At 42.5% G+C, this 20642-nt stretch overlaps 1 protein-coding gene across 4 annotated transcripts in view; it reads right to left on the bottom strand.

The window, feature by feature from the left end:
* PDZRN4 (PDZ domain containing ring finger 4) overlaps nt 1–17316 on the bottom strand; it is a 230500-nt gene extending 213184 nt beyond the window's left edge. The window contains exons 1-3 of one of the 4 annotated variants that reach the window (XM_038153883.1): nt 16675–17316; nt 14292–14378; nt 10443–10547 (exon numbers count right to left, since the gene is read on the bottom strand). In XM_038153883.1, coding sequence (XP_038009811.1) covers nt 10443–10547; nt 14292–14378; nt 16675–17316 — 834 coding nt within the window. Of the gene's footprint in view, nt 1–10442; nt 10548–14291; nt 14379–14575; nt 14751–15047; nt 15272–15736; nt 15768–16674 lie in introns of those variants that run through there. The other 3 variants (XM_038153885.1, XM_038153884.1, XM_038153886.1) reach the window with 3 other exon arrangements.
* Nucleotides 17317–20642: the final 3326 nt, after the last annotated feature.

Raw genomic sequence — 20642 nt, 5'->3', positions numbered from 1 at the left:
ATTCTGCCTACCACTCAAAGAAAAAAAAATTAAAAGGTGTGCTAGAAAGAGCATTATGGCTTTAACACAATTCTCTTGGTTACTAGAAAGTAAATTTCTGTTTAAAAATTTCTCAGAACAGTCAGTTTTCCATATAATCACACACTTAGAGCATACTAAAAACTGGTTGTGCTGAGCACTTGGATATTTTATGGAGAAATTTAAACAAGCAACATGCAATGTAAGTTCAAGTTAGAAGTGTAAGTTAGAGACTTAAAGTGTAAGGTAGAAAGTGCTGCTACACATCTGGCACTAGCACAAGGCATCTGATTTGGATCAGGGCTCTGAGCACTGCAGGGGAAGTAGAGGATTCAGCTTTCTAGTCCAAATGCTGGACATTGTACTCCTCAAAAAAATGCAGCTAATCTGCTCAAGAAGGTCACAACAGCCTGAAAGCTCCTGGAACATTTATCTTTTAGGTCACAGTAGCAGCTACCAGAGAAAGCAGGGGGCCAGGCAGAGGTATGGGCTCAAAAATCTTGCTGACAGCATGAAGACCATATGGCTCCATGTTTGCCATGTGCCAAAGACTAGCCTAAATCAATCAGGCTGTAACAGAGAAGTGCAGGGATCCAGATGTTTTAATTCACTCAAGATAGCAAATCCCTTCCATTTAAAATAGCATGCCTTCTTCCCACAAGCTGCTGGAAGGACTTCAGATATTTACCCTCTTGATCAGCGTGGTTAAAGAAACAAATGCAAGATTGAGAGACTGTACTTGGAAACAGATGAGCAAGCTCTGAGCCTCTGGGTCTCTCAAATGTTGGATGCTCCAAATAGGGAGGGGAAGACAGAAAAAGGGGAAAAAAACCTCATATTCTCTAGTAACCCATTTCAGAACTTCTCCCACATTTGGTGACCTCTTCTAGACACAGAGAATCAGAAGTCATCCAATTTTAAAGTTGTTATACCATTTAACAGGTGTTTGGAATACAGTGACCTTCAAATAAGGTTTCCATACTTAAAAACTAAGTAGAAGTCAGCAGGATGTCAACAGTTCTGATTTTTTTTCCCTGTCATTTCTCCTATTCCCTATCTATTTCCCAGTCTTGCTACTTAAAAGACAAATATTTTCCTCAAAGAAAAAATATGTAAAAACATATCCTGTAAATTACCTGCATAAACTTTCTATGTAAATAAACATAGCAGCCATGACTTATTTTGTCAACAATATTTCATAAAGAAAATGCCTTCCAAAATCATTTGAATTAAGAAATGGTGTTGAGTCATTCTACACTCCTTTCCTGTGGCAGCTCTGATTCAATCAAGTTGAGTCTACATACAAAGCTGTAAAATTACATTACATTTGCAATTCCAAACAAGACATATATTTACCAAAACGTCTGTGTATTAATAACAAATGTACTTTGCTTAGTATATTTGATTTTACTAAGTATAGTCTTTGTTGGTGGTTTGAAGTGACCACATCTGCTCTTGCCAATTAGAAAATCAAGTTTTCCATAACAGTATGGTTTTAAATGCTGCAGAATTTTTAATCTTGGAGAGAAGTTACCAAATAAATATTATTTTAACATTATCACTTCTAGTTTCAAAGCATTTGGAAAGCACAATGCTCTATATACTTCTTACTACTCCTATTCAAAAGTTCTAAGGAAGATCATTCTCCCATTCAACACACTGCTGTATTTCATAGCTTCTTAAAACCTGGATTATTAATTTTTTATGTGAAGCCTTGAATAATTACTTCATTTAGAGCATTTTAGCACTGGCAGACACTATAGGCTTTTTTCATTCAACCTCCAATTATAGACAACAGTGATTACCTACTCCTTAAAAATATAACTAGCTGATTAAGAAAAAGAAGAGATCAAAGCCCTTGGAGCACACATCCCTGAGATTCCAGCAATCAGTTCAGTGACTTTAGAAGATTCTGCATTCGCACAACACATGTAAGCTGTCAACTCCTCTAACTGTGAAGTTGTCTCAACCACAATAAAGAGAAACCTTCATGAAAGGCAGAAGGCTCTTTTCACTTTCTGAAAGTGCCAAGAGCTTCTGGGGTGCCAGCAGCATGTGCTGTGAGAGACACAGCTTCCTTGCACATCCTTCAGCTCTAAGCAGCAAACTCAGCATGGTCTCAGACTTTGTCAGAGCCTTCCATAGCTGGGCTTGTCTTCAATTATTCCCATTAGTCTTGATCACATGAGCCTCAAAGGGTTAGATCTCCCTGACACATCCTAAAATCCTCTCTGAAGCTTCTGACCTTTTCTGCTCTCTATGTAACTGGCAAGACTAAGGAAAGTCATTGGAGAATGCCTTTCCTGCTCTCAGATTTCCAGAGTTCACCAGGTGAGGGTACCTAGCTCCCCAGCAACCATCAAGGTCACCACATCTCTAAGACAGACTTGGACCAAGACTAAGGCAGTGGTACACAACCTTCAGCCCAGTTGTCATGGAGATTTGGCTTATCAATGGATGAGAAAGCACTTTCTTCAGGGCTGCCCAAGATCATTCCCAGAGCAAAAATCCAAGAGAAGGGTTTTCACACAAAACCTTGCACCTTCAGCAATAAAGATACATCTCTACGATCTTGTCTTCTCTAACATAAATAGACACTGACATGTAAATATGCAATTATTTGGAAAATTCCTAAACAAAACACTCCCCTTGTGTTTATACATATGCCCTTCTCTTCCTGGAAAGGGGATGAAAGCAACAGCATTTGACAGCTGTTAGACAAGTTGTTTAATGCATTCCTGAAAGTGTTTAATGAACACCTCACACAAACAAAATTGCCTCTAAACCTACTGCCTCAGCTACATATAAAACTGCATTGCTCTGGCTGCTGGGCAAGATGGAAGGATGCTTAAAACTTGCTGTTTTGCAAAGTTTACCTTAAAGCATTGAAAAACCCCAAAAATACTCATGGAAAGGAAGAGAAAGATGACATACAGCAAAGTCAAGATCAAACAGGGCATCTAGGAAGATGCTACGCTTCAACTTGCCAAATTTCTAACACATTATACCTCAGGGGTGAGATCAGACACTTTCTGAAGGAGATGGGTGTGACCAGGCCTTCACATGATGCCAAGGGATCTGTCGCCCATGGTAGGAACACCATTAATGGGATCTTGCAGATTCTTACATTACTCAGCTCTTCCACAGGTTAACCAAAATCCTTCCTACCTAACAGCATTTCTGAGTTGCCAATTTAGCAACTGCCTAACTCTGCAGACCCAGTACAGTTATCATAGTTCTGCTCCAGTTCTGTTCCCCTTCATTTACCTATCAGAGTTCATGACAGTGTGTATAGATGATCTAATTTGACAACCCAGTGGGCTCTATTCCTACGTGCCCTTCCACACTTCCTCGTTATGAGCAAGCACTAGAAAGTACTTCTGCGGAAACTTGAGGTTGGTGTTTTGTACTTTTAATTGTAAAGTTTCCTGGTTTTCCTTTTCCTTACACATTCTACTTCACTCTTTCTCTTCTGCTCCTACAGTGATCCATCTTTTGTAGAGATCCCCCACAGTCAGAGAAAAACAGCATATTTTTATAAAATATCTCATGGGAGAGCAGGGGTTCTGCACATTCATGTGCATGCAAGATCCTGAAGCCTCTTTCATCATGCCTAACCTGAGTTGCCTAAACAAACGCCCAGCATGGTAGAAGCAGCATAAAAAAATAGAGTAGAAGACGATTTTCACCACTTTCACTCTTGACTTCTTTCATGCTCACATTTCCATGCTTCTTTCATGGTCACATTTCAGAAATACTCTCACACTGTTACTTCTGCCCCATCTGCCTCGTGCCATTCCAGCTACCACAGCATCAATTTTCTTTGCTTACTGAGAGCACTTTGCTGACCAAGATCCATGACTCACAATCTGAAGAGACTTACAGAAAAGGACGACACTGCCTTATCTGTCAAATACACCAACTCTGCAAATAAACTAGTTGGAGAGTTCATCTGATGGTCATATTCCAACTACGTTTGGCATTTCCCTCATTATTTAGATAAAAGCACTGTGAGCATACATATTTTCACAAAAACAACGTAGCATTATACTTGCACACGTGCTTGGTTTCTCTGCAAGTGCAAGACCAAGCAAATACAGATGGAAAACTCTCCTACAGGCTTGGAGCCCTCTAAAGCTGCATCCACAGCAAGTTCTCAGTTTGTATGTCAAATTAAAAGACCCCACCTCTTAGAAAACAAGGCATTTTAGAATTTTTTCATGATGCTGTGCTACACAAGTATCAAAAAAGTATCAAATAATATTTTGCCTGTTTATGGATGTAAGACTTCATTCAGTCAACTAAGAGATCAAATAGTGAATTTCTGTTCATAAAATCTTGTCACTCACTATTTATATTAGACAAATTTCACCACTTCTTATATATAATTTGTTTTATTTCTTCCTGTTCTTTAGGACAGAAAGCACTTTGTGAAGTCTTAGTAAGACTAATGTACTTCACTAAAAAAACCTCAAGACATTTTAGGTCACAGAAAAATAAAAGTCTCATTTTTTTTTAAACAGAGACAGTGAATTTCTAGCATTTTAAGTGCTTTTTGGGAGGAACATAACTTGTTTCTCTAAACACAATATTTGCACTTTAGTTCAGTGATTAGAGAGGAATGCAAGCACCTCTAAAGACCTGTAGCAAGTCCAGTCAAATGTAGACTACTGATCTGTGAACTGAGTCAACAAATTACAAAATTCAGTCATTCTAGGATAACCACAGTCAATTTCAGAACAGACAGTCCCTTGAACATTAAGTTCCTCCACCTACAAGAGATCCAGCCCTCATGGCTTTTGACAGTGGGCACCACCAGCAGTAACCACCTTCCAGGTAACACTTGCAGCTTGAGTTAAAACACAGAGGAGGAAAACCCTAAGTACTGGTATTTATTCAATCATGGAACCCCATCTTTCACATTTAAAAAAGTGTCCTAGGTAGTGGATTTCCTGGTTAACAGCATTTGCTATCTCCCCTCCCAAAGTCAATGCGCTACAAAGTTAGAAATGCAAGTATCATTAAACAAAGCGTCATGTAAGACAAAAGACTGTGGAAGAAAGAGGGAAATCCTTGTGTATTTTCACAAGCACTAACCTGGAAAAAGGCAGGACCAGTATTCCAGCTACAGCTCCCTGGATCTAATGTCTATTTCACACCAGATTACCATGGGATAATCCTGACTCTCTAAACACCTGCTGGCACCAAGCTCTGTTTGAGAAGGATGGGTGGATGCTGGTCCAACACAGGAGAGCCTCTGCCTTAGTAGAGGGCAATTACCTGGAGAGGTAAATTCAGTTCTTTTCAGGCAGAGACCACACCAGGACCTCCTGCTTTTTGGAGAAGCATTCTAAGGCTTTCTGTTACATAAAAAAAACCAGTGGGGGCAGTAGCTCCAATTCAACTGAAGACCAGGTCATACCCAACTTAAATTTACTCAGACAGATGAAAGATTACAGGTGTCCAAAAACCTGTATCTCAATGGGTGAGGGAGAGGTGAAAAGATTCTACAGACATTTCTAAGCCTGTGGTTTCACTAATTTACTATGCCAGGGATCTTTCACACTAATTAGGAGTTATCTAATGATTGCAGGTGCCAAACCTGATTACCTACAACATAATGTTATGAATTTGTAACAGATTTAAGAGAAATTAATATAGCTAAGGCATATTTTGATGCACAGAAAGCTACACCACTAAAATTAGTTATTTTAGTTATTTTATTAAGTTTTCTTAGCTACCACACAGATTTTACTGGCCACATCTTGTGCAGCTTTGTTTCAAAGTCATCCCAATCTTCTGGCTCTGATCCCAGCAAGACATTTTGAGACTCACTACTTCTACAGACATAATCTGACACTGGAGATTCTTAGCCAAATAAACATGACTAGTATCAAAGATTTTGCTTGAGCAACATAGTGAGTGTAATGACAGAAACATGCAGAAGATAAAACATCACAAGACTGACACACAGCACAGTCAGCAGTCTGGCAATAGTTAAAAAAGTCTCTGTGTAGGCACTTAGCAGATGTAAGTTACTTCTGCCAGGATAAGCCTTAAGACTTCATCTTTATTGAAACTGGCTTTGCTGACATGTGCTTCAAAGCCATTGTGTGAATACTCTCCAAAAAACTGGGAAGAACAAAGGGAAACATGGAATACAGGATGAAGTCTTATTTTTCATCCACTTATGGAGCTCAGGCTGCATGAACAAAATACACAGTCATGATAGATAAATGCATCTGTCTTATTTTTCAGACTTAAAGATCCCAGAATAAAAATGCTTTCCTTTCCCTTCTTCCCAGTCATGAGAATCAACTGACTAAAATGCAGAAGGACCAATATTCTCATTTCACTTGAGAGTTAAAGAACAGAAGTGTTTTCCTTGCAGTGCAAGGAACAGGAAAACACTTGAGCCTTTCAGCTGATTATGTGCTTACTGTTCCATATATGAATATTTTGGACTTCAACCTAGCCCTTTTTATTTGCATACAAAGTTTTTCATTGCTGTTTTGTTATATGGCAAATCTACTTTGGCAATGTGAATTACCAAGCAGCAATGTTAAATAAAAAGGAACAATGTTAATTGCTCCTTTTCCTCAAATTGATGAAAAAATGTTCTTTTAAAGAAAAAAAAAACCCAACCAAACCATCAGAAATTCTATCTGGATTGCAAATTCTGTCCTGGTCATATATTTTCTGTACAACATTGAAGTGATTAAAGAGTATTCTGCAAGACACTGTGACTTACAGAATGGAAAACTATGTGAAAAAAACAATCACAGGGGTTTTTTTTATTCTAAAGCTGAGCTTAAAAACAGAGCACACCACATGCCAATATCTGTAAAGTTAATATTATACAAACAAACAAACAAAAAAAACCTCAAAGAACTAGTTCTGACTAGGCGCTAGGTATTGTGATTGGAGATCTGGCCAATGTGGTGACATATTTATTTGAATCCGAGGTGCAAATTGAGGTGCAAATTTTCCTCCATATGGAAAGAGCTGCTTTCAATATCAACTGAACAGTACTATAAGTACAGATAAAAAAAAGCAGCAGGTGAAACACTTGTATCAGCAACATTGCTAAGGGTCATGCTGCCTTGAGGAGGTAATCAAGCATGAACAGAGATGAGCAATGAATTTACTCAGTAGGAATGATTAGCATGCAGTAAAGGGGAGGTAAAATGATGCTGAGCTATATAAATGAGAACCATTCTAAACATACTTTAATAATATAATTTTCTCCTAGAAGCAAACAGAATTCTTTGAACTAGCATGGACTAATAAACAGCCCTGTGCACTGCTTGCTGCTTGTCTCCTCTTGACAGGATTCAGAGGCAGGGTGGAAAGGAAGAAGGCAGAGATCCAAAAGTTAGAGCTTGGCTGGCTTTATCCCACTGCTCATACCAAGGGTTTTATGTTGGGAGTCACAGATATCAGTGCTGCTTCTGGTTTTATGAGATGGATTTTACAGAATGTGAACAGTTGTCATCCTTGAAAACATGATGCACTGTCGATTTTAGGGAGCTAGATTTTTGAATATAAACTTCTGAAAGCATCAGAAGACCATGACATCTGCAAGAACCTGCTACATAGAAGTAATTCATAGGAGTTTATTCTTGATGAATAAATAATGATCATTTGGGGCTTATAATAGGATTCCTGGAAATATATCAAAGTGTTGCTTGTGCACATCACTGTCCCAGGTCAGCTTTATACTGCAAAAACAAGATGCCAGCACACAGGCATCTGTTTCAGCTTTCAGGTCCTCATGCACAAAATATGCTCCCCTGAGGGTAAAGCCCAAATAAATACCAACCTTCTTCAGATGAAAGTGTCAGAGGGTCTATGGCCCGGGCATATGGATCTCAAAAACTTTCAGCAACTCCAGTCATTTTTGTGGCACTTTTACAATTAGAATAAATACCTCAAGGAAGAAATCTGATTCCTTCTCTTGGCATTCTTTCAAATACCTTAATTATTTGGCAATGTTACTGCATAGATAATGATATATATAAAATAAAAGGCAACACTACTTATTTCTACAGCCTTGGCTCTCAATTCCATCTGCCAGTGCCATAGGATTGTGAAATCCATTTGCTGCACTAGGCTGCCCACGAGATGGTCATCTGAAATGTGCATAACTCACCACAGTCAACCATGTGCAGTTAATTTCTGTCAAACATGTGATAAACCACTGAAACAAATTACCTTCTTTATTTAGCAATATGCCTTGAGAACAGATTTTCTGATTTAAGGGGATAGCTCTATCCCATTAGATACACATTGCTAGAAGCACCCCGGGCATGCCAATGCCAAACAAATGACTGAAGCTATCAAAGGCTCTTCAAATAACATCAGCTCCTTCTGCTCTTCATTATTGAAGGATGGCCCCATAAACTATCATTCATTAGATCAGATCACCAAAAAAGGGAAAAGCAAACAAAAAGAAGTACCACTTCCTATCAACTTCTCACCAAAACTCATATTCCATATACCTGCCAACATTTTTTAAATAGTTACATCACCCTGATTATTTCCTCTCAGCAAAAGTTTTCAGAATGATCTTTCACAACAAACCACATCAGAGCTGGCAGGGCATCCCATCGCAAGAAGACATTGATAGCTATGCACGGGCAATGAAAAATTCAATGTTCTGACTCCAGCTGTTTCCTGTATCTAGCATGGAGGAATAATTACTTCTTTTCTCCTCCTCTGTTTATTTTGGTCTAATAAATTTTGAAACACTGAAACATATACTAGAAATTTTGGCCTAACCCAAAATATTTTTAAAGGCTTGACTGAATACAAGAGTCATATACAAAGCTGTTGTATATTAATATGGTGCTCCATTCAGAACTGATGGATATTTATGCTAGATTGGACCTATAACATCACATAGAACTGAAATCTGTTTCACTATGATTTTATGCAGCCAGAATTTTTCAACAAGTAAAAATCAAGCATCAATTATGGTGACATTTTGAGATTTGACCTCACATATAATAAATGCTGGTTTGTGACTTTATTCTTCCTTCTTCCAAAAACACTTCATCTTAAAAAAAACAAGGCACTATAAAAGCACATTAAAGCAGGAAGTGTTGGGCAAATGCGTGAAACTACATAGCTGGTCAGTCTGTAAAAAAAAACAACCCAAAACACAATGTGGTAAGTGAAATAGTAACGTCAGAAGAAAATAGATCTTTACAGTGTAATTTTGCTGTTCCAAAAAAAATAAAAAAAAAGAAATGGGATCTGAAAGCTTTTGTATCCCTTAGGGAAATAAGAGGTATCTTGCAAGTTCAGTTCTGCTCAGCCCACTCGGTGTCTCCTAGAGATGCATCTATCTGCCAGCCAAGAGCATAAGCTTTACTCTTCCAAGAAATATATTCATTTGATTTCACACACTGCTCTAGGCGCCCAACATTAAAAGCAATGCCAGCATTCAAAGACTCTTAGCTTATGCGTTTAGTCCTTAGCAGGTATATAATACAAGAAACAGCAGCAGAATTCTGCATTTGTCTTCCAATCCACTTATTTCATGTGTCTTTGTCCAAACACCCATCCCACTGGCAAGTTCACACCATGCTTCTGAGCCTCCCCTGAACTTGCAAAGCTGGAGTGACGTGGCCTAAAAAAAGCCTGCAGCCAGCAGTCCATGCTGTCACTGTGAGTTGTGTCAGAGCTGTGATGGGAAAGCCATCCTGGCAGCACCCTAAGGAGCCAATTTCAGTCACCCTTGGAAACTACTCCCCTGATATTTCTTACAGGGCTAATTACAGGTGCACATGCAGGCTAGACATCAACCTATTCTTCCAACTGACTTACTGATTTCTTTTATTATTTACAGTTATTTTATGAGAAAAACTGCATACAATGCAGGAGCAAACTGAAAATTCTATGCTAGCATATTACACGAAAGTGCTGTAGTGATCCAGGTGAGAACAACAGATCACCTCCTTCTGATCATACAGCAGGAAGTATTTTCTCTAATTGCTTAAGAGGCTTCACAGTGGTGCTTAGCAAGCCATCTTCTCTGCCTTGTCCCACAGTCATGAAAGTAACAGTCCCTACACAGGACAAAATCAGTTTCACTAAACCTGTGAATTTTCAGTCATTCGTCTTCTTTCTCAACTTAATGAAAAGAAATACAAAATGCTTTTACTGCTTGCTATTTAAGTGTTGACATCTTTGCTTCACCTAGATCAGCTTAATCCCAACACCAGTAAATTTATTACTTGTTGGGAAAATCCATCTTGTGTCTTTAATTCTAAGAAATGTTCAAGCAGTTCAGTGTACAAGAATCATGTTCAGACACAGCAAAAGAGGAAAATTACAACCTACTTAGGGTGAAAACCATCAAATCCTTTATTAATCTGATAATATGACAGACTAATCCATTGGTGTGGGTTCTTTCTTACCTCAATAATCTTGTCATGAATTTGCAGGCCTTCTGCTTTGTCTGCAGGTCCATTTTCCAAAATCTTTGACACATAAATTCCCTCAGCAGATTCCTCCTGATTGTTCTGTACCAGGCAACAAGGAAATTTCAGAAAAGGGCCACATTAGTACAAAAATTGAGATAGTACTAAAATCAGCAGCAATGAAAAATGTAAATCCACCTGAAATATGCAGCTCAATTTTTTTAGCTCCTTGAATTAAGAATTAAGCTCCTTGAGATCCTTGAGATTTTTTTTTAACTTGCTTAACACAAAGTAGCTGTTAATCAAAAGGACAGAATTAATGAACTATTCCAGCAATTTTTATAAGATTATCCATTTACTTCCGGTTATTTTAGTCTAAGTGAGACACAGTGTGCAACAGTAACCCAATTCCAGCTAAAACACTTGGAGCAAACCTCAGACTTCACAGCAGCCAGTGACTGGCACATAAATGCACAGTGGAAGGCACCCAAAAAAATGGAAGCACAAGTGCTTCTCTCAGAAGGGCTCCTGCAGTAGTGCTGCTTGCAAACTGCCTTACTGCATTTGAAAATAAAGCTCCAAGGAACAAAGTGACATGAGTTAGCTGGCACGTAACAGTGAGAGGATTTGGCTGAAACTGGTTAACCTCATAAATCCTATTCACATGGGAGATTGAAAACTTGCTCAACTATGAAATCCACACAGACGAGCTGTGGACAAAAAGAGAATCCATCTCCAGCTGATCTCTATGCAACACTAAGTACAACTCACATAAGGTCGAATTTAAAACAGTCAAGTTATCTACTACAGCTGCAACAATACAACTGATGTTGTACATACTGGAATTACTTTATTTCATCCCATGATAATTAAAAGTAGTTTTAAATATTTAATAAGGATCTAATGTCAAGCAGACACTGCCTTCTTACAGAGTTTTAAGTGTTTATGCAAATAATGACCTAGCTAGCAATAACCAAAGGAATCTTTTTCCAGCTGATTTATGTTTGGATTGCAGTTTATAGGATGTTTATTTTCATTCTGAGACTGGTGAATCCCTGACCAACAGCACAGTTCATATGTGCACAGGTTTCTAGTCTAGGTCCTATACACTCATAGGAAAATACTTTATCATTTTTTCTATTAAGAAAACTGTGAAGACATATGTAAAACATACTTTACACAATGTGGCAACATTCCTTGGGGGACTTGACCCAGGTAGATTTAAGGTCAATAAATATTTCTTCAGCAAAATACTAGTCAGACTATGCTTTCATAAATTCCTTTTTTTCCCCCTTTTTTCACAGATACTCATACATATCAGGGAAGAAGCAAAAGGGAAACACAGTAACAGTTCTAGCAATATTTTGAAATTATGAACAGATTTCCACTGACTTCCCATCTAAGCAGTCTGAAATTAAACTCTGATAAAAGAAGCATAATGGCCATTAATGAAAGTACAAGGGGCATGTAGTTTTGTTTTAACATGAGAAAACAAAAAGCTAGATTATAGCACCGTCCCCCACATAAAAATGTATTTCTTTCCATCAGAAATTTCACTGGCTTTTTCAAAAGCTATCTATGACCTATTTTAAAAAAGGGTATTTCAGTCTGGCTTGTGGTCCCCATCAGTCGCATGTGCTGGTACCCACCACTCCTGACAGGAAAACACAGCACAAGGCACACTGAGCTCCAGCACTGTCACACAGCCCAGGGGCTGTGCAGCAGCTGTGCCTGCAGCACACCTCCCTCCAGCCTGACTTTGATGTGGTGTCCTCAGGGAAACAGTCCTCCCAGCCAGACAGAGCTGGGGCCCATCAAAGCAGCCTTGCTCCCTCAGAATAATGAATCACCTCTCAGAAGCACACTTATGAGAAGCAAGCTCCTTTCTGACAAAATAAAAGATGATCCTATGATGAGCTGTTCCTTTCCTCTCCTCCTTCCTTCAGGTAGAAGGCAAACAGTGGGGATGCCTATTATGGACTAAAAATAAGCACAGCCAACAGAAAGTAAGTACGTGCATTACCCAAGTCACCAAGAGTCACCTGCTTTCCAATGGAAAAAAGCTGCATTGCACTTCTAGAACATAAAAAATGTGATGAAGAACACATCCCCATGCACATGACTAATTTAGAGACATCACTGTTCTGCTCCTCTGCTGCAAGAGCCAATGTTTTAAACAAGGGCACTTTTCCCCTGGATGGCCTGAATGTACAGAGCACTTTCATGAACTCTTTGTCTTTTTAACAACTCTTGTTCCACTGTTTAAGCTTTCCAGCAGAACTTTGTGTTTTCACTATTTGAGTCAACTCAAGCATTTTTTCTTGTTCTCTCCTCAGCTCCAGATACACTGAGTCTCACACTGATACCTGGGAAATGCCAATCAAAAGCGTGTGGTAGTCACATTTGTCAAAATAAGAACAAAACACAAAGAAATTTCCAAACTGAACTTCAAAGACTCAAAACCACCTGAGACCCATTCCTGCCTCACAACCTCACCAATCTGTCTCCAAATATGAGTATTAATAAAAATTAATTTCCTTTTCTCCATTTGGCAGTGTTCTCAACACACTGTGCTACTGACCTTCATATATTTATCATTTACTCCTTAAAATTACAAAATAATAAGTCAGAAAGTCTGACAGTTTGTGATGCTTATCACTGTTGCAGTATGCACTGTCAACATACTGACTTATAGAAGCTCAGTTGCCACGCCAAGAAAACTGAGCACATGCTCCCTTTTCCCTGCAGTTCTGCTACAGATGTAAATAAGAGACATCACAATGCAATCCAAACTAAAGATTATCTGAATTTTGTTACTGCTACACTCAAATATGAACATAATCATGGCATGTGTGGTTTAACTTGTAGCCACCTCTTGTCTCATCTTTCCACTAGAAAAATCGAAGAAACTCTTTCTTTGGATTTACAGCCCCAACATCTGATAACTGCTGGTCTTGATATTTACCCACAGGGAACAGTAACTGCAGCACAGAGAGTGGACTGATGGGAACAGACTCTTTGGCACCACTAAATACAGCTTTAGAGCAGAAGATTGCCAAACTAATACACAGGGTCCTACTCCCCTCCTCAACAATACGAGAAGGCTACAATTCTCCCCTTAACAAGAACCTGATCAGTACATAATTATTACCAGCCCTTTTTAATCAACTATTAATTTTCCAGTTTAACAGGTTCCTTTACCCTTCATATGCAATGACAGTCCTGATTAATGCTTTTGGAAAGATGAAGTAAAAAAAAAAAAAAAAGCAAGCATAATCATCTGTATATTCTAAGTGGGGGCTAGTGATCCTTATGCATATTCTATGGTTTGCAATGAACTTTCTAAAACTACACTGATGAGATTAAGATACAGCACTGATGAAAACCCTTTCAGTTCATAAGGAAAAATTGAAAGCAGGCATGTGAGAACAGGACATGTGCTTAAACTATCTGAGCTACAGAAGCAAATTTTCTTCTCTCTTGTAAATTTAAAAAAAAAGGCAAGCTGTTTCACAAAATTCCAAAGGCTTAATCCTGCAACAATGACTTTTACAAGTAGTCCAGAGATTTCCATTGAACAGTTTGCATGAGTACATATTATTCACGTGGGAACTGAGTGCAAACCAGCCTAAAGTTTTAAAGCAAAACCACTATGAACACCCTTCCAAAAAATGAGCATAACACAATTCTCATGAGGTAACATCCTCCTACCAACGACTCCAGGTATACCTGATGATAAACAGTTCTTCTATCTGAAGAATAGATTCAATACCTACTGCCATCAAAAGTTACTCTTAATTAACAGTGTATCCAGTAAAAGTCACCTACAGTTACTTTTTGCATTACCTGATTGGGTCGTCCTCCTACAATATTGAATCCCAAAGTGTCATTTTCTCGGTGCAGCATGATCATTAATGGTTTGCGCACTCCTCCCTAAGAAGCAAGAGAGTAACACTGTTAAAGAACACAGTCTCAAGAAGTTATTAAATGAAAACGTTATTGCACGTAAGATTTTGAGCTGGAGAATATATAAGATAAAGCTTGAAGGAAAATTGAGCTGAAAAGACTTGGCACTGGAAAAAAAAAACAAAGGAAAAGTCATGATTCACTGAAAAGTTAGCAGGTAACACCTGATTATCTCCAGTTATCGTCAGCTGAACAGAAAAAAAGGATAAGTTTTGGGTGTGAGGAATGCTTGGCACCACTGAAAAAAGTTAGAGCTCCAAATGTCTGGAAGTCTCTATAAACATAAAATCCCTATAAGTGTTAACATATTAAACATACAGATTAAAATACACATTATCATTTTCAGACCCCAAAGTCATACCAGTAGACATTTTAAAACAACTTTCAGAGAACAGAGAAGCTGAAAAACAGCTCTTAATCCCTAACTTTTTCTCTCCAAAAAGAAAGAATCCAAAACATCTTTAAAAATATGGGTTGTATTCTGAAAAAAAAGGCTTAAAATATAAAGCAGACACTGAGAAGCATAAACAGAATAAAAGTTAAAAATGAGAACAGAAAAATATTTTCCTTCAGTGGACCAGGTGAATTAAAATCTTTAAAAAATTAAAAATTGGAGGCTTTAGCACAGCAAGTTACCTTATTTTACGCTGAAACCCACATTTTATTAACAGTGTCAGTGGCTGTTTTATGCCCGAACGGTAGGTTTGAATTTAATTCCGTGTTTTTACGGTGCTGATGGTTTTCCTCCCCAGCGCTGAGCGCGGCGGCGCCCGGGCAGCGCCCACAGCGCCCCCTCCTGGCAGCTCGGGGAGCGGCGCTGGCCGCGGGGAGCGGCCGCCGCACCGCGGCCAGCTCCTCACCGGCGGGCCCGACGCCTCTCTCCTTCCCGACACCTCTCCTCCCCTCGTCAGCCACTGCTTTCCTAGCACACCCCACCCCAGCAGCCACTGCTGTCCCACTCCACATGACCTTATCTCATCTGCCAAGAGGTGAAGCAAGTGTATGAGCACACCTCTCAGGTCCAGCAACCTAAACCTCACGGACTAGCTAACCAGAGGAAACTTAAAAAAAAAAAATTACTCAAGTTTTCAAACAGAGTTACTCAATGCCACGAAGACCTGTGAGACCTGTACTCTGAGGCATTCTGGTGTCCTGTGAACAATGTCCCCTTTCCCATTTTCCATGCAGATATGCCCAGCACACTACATTGCTTCTTCAGGTGTGAGTTTCACTGCTCCGACCTTTCCCACCTGGGATTTTGCTTCCCAAGAGCCCACACAGATTTAGGTAGAAAGAAGAATTCTTTGCATTAAAACACTTCTCACCACGGCTGCAATCGGCAATGCCTGAGCCTGCACAGTGAGCTTCCAGGCAGGAATCAAAAACCAACTAGTTCCATCACAGCAAGTGAAGCCAGCTCACCGCAATTCTCGCATGGTTTGTTTTGCCTAAGGAGCGTGTCAGGCTCTGGGCAATGCCCTCAGATCTGAGGGGAGAGCGCAGCACTGCTCCGGCCTCTGCTTATCAACGGCGGCAGCTGTCACCGCATTCTACCAAAGCTTTGCTGTCCTTTCGCCATCGTTTCCAAAGTCGACAATAATTTTACACTCAAGTTTTTTAGGACAACTTCTAAGCTGCTCAAATAGAAGTTAAAAGCCACCTCCACGCCCCTGAGCTGCCGCCAGTACCAGCTGGAGCAAAATGAGCAGCAAGAGCAGCTGGGTCCCTGCGAGGCGGAGCAGTCTGATGTGGACACCCGGATCGGAGGAGCCAGGACCCGTCTGCCAGCTGCCAGCCCAGGAGCGAAGCCATCTCCCATCCCGCCCGTTCCCCATCCTCTCCGGCCGAGCAAGCGCTCGGTGGCAGCCTCTGCCAAGCACTGCTGGGCTGACCGCAGCACGGGGTTTCGGCAACCAAAGGGCGCCTGAACAGGAATAGGCAAGAAGGGTGTCCCCAGTGGAGGTGATACAAAAAATCAGTGAAAATAAAATTCTTCATCCTGCAACAGGGTCCGGCGGCTGTATCTCCCCTAAAGGGGAGAAGGGACGGGCAGGGATGGCTCGCATCGCACGGGGGATGGACAGCGGGATCGGGCTGGGTCCCGAGCTGCTGTGGTGGTGACTGCCGGCCCCGGGGACACAGCCCCACCACCGTCACTTGGTGGTTCCCAAGTCAGGCACGGGAAAAGCAGGCTGGAGGAGAGCACAGCTGGAGGGGTGCAGACCGGGGCGCGCTGCCCCCCGATCCCTGCCGCCGCACTCACCTTGCCGGACTGGCCGCCCGCCAGGTCCCGGGCGATGCTGCTGATGTGGCTCATGTACTGCCCGAACTTCGCCTGGTACCGCCGCGCCGTCAGCTGCACCTCGCTCTGCAGCGCCGACAGCTGCGCCAGCAGCGACTTCTCCCTCCTGCTCCAGCGCAGGGCCTCCCTCTTCAGCTCCTGACCGGGCCCCGGGGCGCCGCCGCCCCGCAGCGCCCGCAGGCAGCGGTGCCCGCCGCCCGCCCGCGGCTGCCCCGCCGAGCTGCCCGGCGAGCGGCCCGCGGGGTGCCCGGCCGGGGGCTGCGGCTCGGCGGGGCCGGGCGGCCCGTAGCGGCACGCCGCGAGGTGGGCGGGCAGCTCCCGCAGCCGCACGGTGCGGCCGCAGCCCCGCGGGCTGTAGTCGCACTTGACCTCCAGCTTCTGGACGAGGCTGCGGAGGGGCAGCACGGGGCGCAGCTCGGCGGCCGCCAGCGGCCGGCAGCGCAGCGGGCAGCGGCGGCGCCGCGCCGCCCAGGGCAGCAGGCAGCCGGCGCAGAAGACGTGCCCGCACGGAGTGGACAGCGGCTCCTCCAGCACCCGCCCGCACAGCCCGCACTGCAGCTCCGCCGCCACCGGCCCCGCGAAGCGCGACGGGTCGAAGCCCATGGCGCGGCCGGGCGCCGCGAAACTTTCGGCGCCGCGACCCCGGCCCGGCCCCGGCGCCGCTGGAGCCGCTCCCGGAGGGCGGAGGAGCGGGGCTGCGCCGGGAGAGGCGGGCGGCAGCGCGGAGACGGAGATCCCGGCGGCTCTCCCCACCCTCTCGCATTAGCTCCCTCTCCGCGGCGCTACCGCCCCACGCCCAGCCCCGGCACCACCTCCGCCCTCTCGGGGCATCCTCGCTGCGCGGCGGGGCGAGGGACCGAGGCGCGGGGACGCGCCGCCGCTCGGCCCGAGCCCGCCGCCCTCCCCGCCGGGCGCTGTCCCGGCGGCAGAGCCGTGTCCCCGGCGGGGCTCTCGGGGCTGGGCTGTGGCCGCGGACGGAGGGAGGGAGTTGAAAGGCTGCGGGACAGCGAATCGCTCAGGCTCTGACTGATGCACCCTCGTGCTGGTAAATAACGCGCACGTGTGAGCACGCCTGTTTCATGTCTCTCCAAAAGGTTTCCTCCTCTCTTTTCCTCCCGTTTTGGGATATCCGTCAGGTCACAGAATTCTGAAATCGCTTGTACTAGCGCTCTCTTTGTTGCCACACCATAAAGGAAATAAGTCAGGATAAGAAAATTACTTGTTGAGCTCCCTTAAACTACAGCATATGTATAAACAACACTTTCATTTAAAGAAAAGCTAAAACACAGCAATGTCTAGAGAAGCGTAGTTAGGATCAATAGCCGCCTGGATTCTACCCCTTCATTGCTGCACAACCCACAACATACACTGAAACATGAAACCCCTGACACATTCCCCACATAACTTCACTATTGAAAACACAGGGCCAGATTGCTGCCCCCAGCCCTGTGTAAAACCTCCCAGAGCAGAGAGGGATGGAGCTTTCTGAGGGGTTTCTTCAGCGGACTCCTTCATGTGTGGATCAGACACCATCATTTTTTGGAAAGGATGACAGGTTTGGTCTGTCCAGGCTCGATCACGAGTTATTTCCTGGGCTGAGAACTTCTGAGGTAGAGTCAGGGTGTGTCCTCACCCATTCTGCAATTTCTACTTCAAACTCTGAATCTCAGGAGCATCCCTCTGGGAAATCCATGGGGGCTTTTGAGACCCACTAATGAATGGTTCTTTTTCTATGACTAAAAAGACATCATGTGGGCAATACACTAGAGACTTCTTTTTCCCCCCAAAGCAAGAAGGAAAACTCTGCACATATCTTCCCCTAGAACTGAATCTGGGATGGCAGATCTCTTATGTATACTGGTGATTTGCTTAAAAAAAGATTTGCAATGCCTCACAGAACATCTGCAGACACAAATATTACTGAGAAGCATGACCAATCTACTCTTTCTGACTTGCCAAACAGAAACCCTCAGCTTTTGTTGGATTACCATGGCCATGAAATAAATAAGCAAATGAACTGCACTGTCAATTAGTCTCTCATCTTGAAGACAATGCACAATAATCCAATATTGCAGATCAAAATCACATTCTCCCACCTGGAAAAGGAAATCAGACACCTTGAGTAACTAATTGTGCTATTCATACTGGTTTTAATCATCTATCCATTTATTCTAATTGCTTTGCTCATGGAGTCAAATCCGTGTCATCCAAAATGTTATAGAAAATTATTTTTAAATAGTGTCCTCGTCTCCATTTTTGAATTTAACTAACTATTAATTTGGTCTCACTGTTTGTTTATATCCTCTTCTGTCTCCCAGTCTCCCAATGTATCCCTTTGACCTCATTAAACATGGCCCAGAACTTCAGGTCTGAGCACAGGCAGTAATGTCTTCATTCATAAATTAAACTGGGCAGAGAAAAGGCCCTGACATTGGTTCATGATCTGTTAAGCTGGTATTGCTTCTGTTAGTGTGATGCTTGAAATAGTTTTGGCTGAAGCATGTGAGCAGCCTCCCAAACCACAGCTGGACACAGCATTAGCGCTGCAGGGGCAAGTGCCTCGAGATAGTTTGAGGTGGCTGCCCTCTTTGGGAGGTGGAGGCTTAGGGGCAAGGCTAGAAGTCCTTCTGGAGTCCCTGGCCCATTTTATTCACCAGTATAATTGCAGTCGTAGGAATGAGGCAGCCAGGTTTGAGCTTTGGAGCCTTTCGGCTTCCTTTAGATTAGGTGATTAATTAAACAATGGTTTGGGATTCCTATAGTAAGCATACTTGAAAAAAACAACTCTGTCCTTTCTGGCCCACTTTGGGCATTGATATAATGTCAATGCACTGGCAAAACTGTTCCAGGAAGTTGACATTTTCTTTGCTTGTGCTGGACTAAGAAATTATCTTTTTTTGCCATGATGTCAGCACAGATGGAAGCACAGGCAACTGGGTTTTTAGCAGAAGCAATTTTCCAGTGCAGGAACCTGTAATACAGACAAATATACTAAACTCATCAAAAGATAACAGCTGTCTGCACGCCAGACTTCCATGGAAATGGATACACATGGATAAATACATGCAAATGTTACCAATGTGCTTACAAAGGATGATTCCTACAATTAGTCCTGTTAGTTCTGATGTAATCAGGAAGTGAAAACCACAATCTTTATACTGTCCTAAAATGTTCTTAAAGACACAACATAATTATAATTTGTTCTTGCTTCTCCACGGTCTCAGCACCTACAGGTCCAAGTTTCATACAGCCACTCCAGTCATGGGTTCACTGAGGTGGTCAATGAGGGAAATGCCAGTTTAGGGAGATGGAGAGAGGCTGAGTAGCACAGGAACAGTAGTGCTCTCCTGAACACTGGGGACAGCTGTGACAGCACCACACTGGGACTGAACCCGGTCATGGATCAAATAAATGTGCAGTGCCTTGTCTCCCGATCAGTCCATGTCTTCAACAGCTTCTAACATTCATTTTCACTCTGCTTGGTAAGGCAAAAAAAGTAATTTGAGATAAGAAAGCATTTGCTTCCTTAGTCACAGGTACCTACACATACACACACACACACAGACATACTTTGAGGTAGGATTTTGGTGGGGGTAACTGCCCTGAAAGAATTCTTTACCAGCACAGAAACCCAGCTGCTCCTGATCATCAGAGCTGGGAGGAAGAGCTATTTCTGTGATAAACAGAGGGTCATATCTGCCCATAGTTCTTTCCTCATCCTAAGAGGATCTACAGCTCAAAGGATGAATTATACAGCTGTTTCCAAGTCTTCTGATGAAAATATCAGAAGAAAGTAAGAATTGCTGCTTTGAAATATTGAAGGTAACTGTAAGGCTCCAGGCTCCACTGAAGGCAAAGGGAAAATCCTGTGAACTTTCAACTCTCATATGTGGGAATAAAATATGTATTTTTGTATTTCCCCCCTGATT

Source organism: Motacilla alba, chromosome 1A (assembly GCF_015832195.1).
Source record: "Motacilla alba alba isolate MOTALB_02 chromosome 1A, Motacilla_alba_V1.0_pri, whole genome shotgun sequence".
Lineage (NCBI taxonomy): Eukaryota > Metazoa > Chordata > Aves > Passeriformes > Motacillidae > Motacilla > Motacilla alba.
The sequence above is the reverse complement of the archived record's forward strand: the minus strand, read 5'-3'. Positions and strand labels throughout refer to the sequence as shown.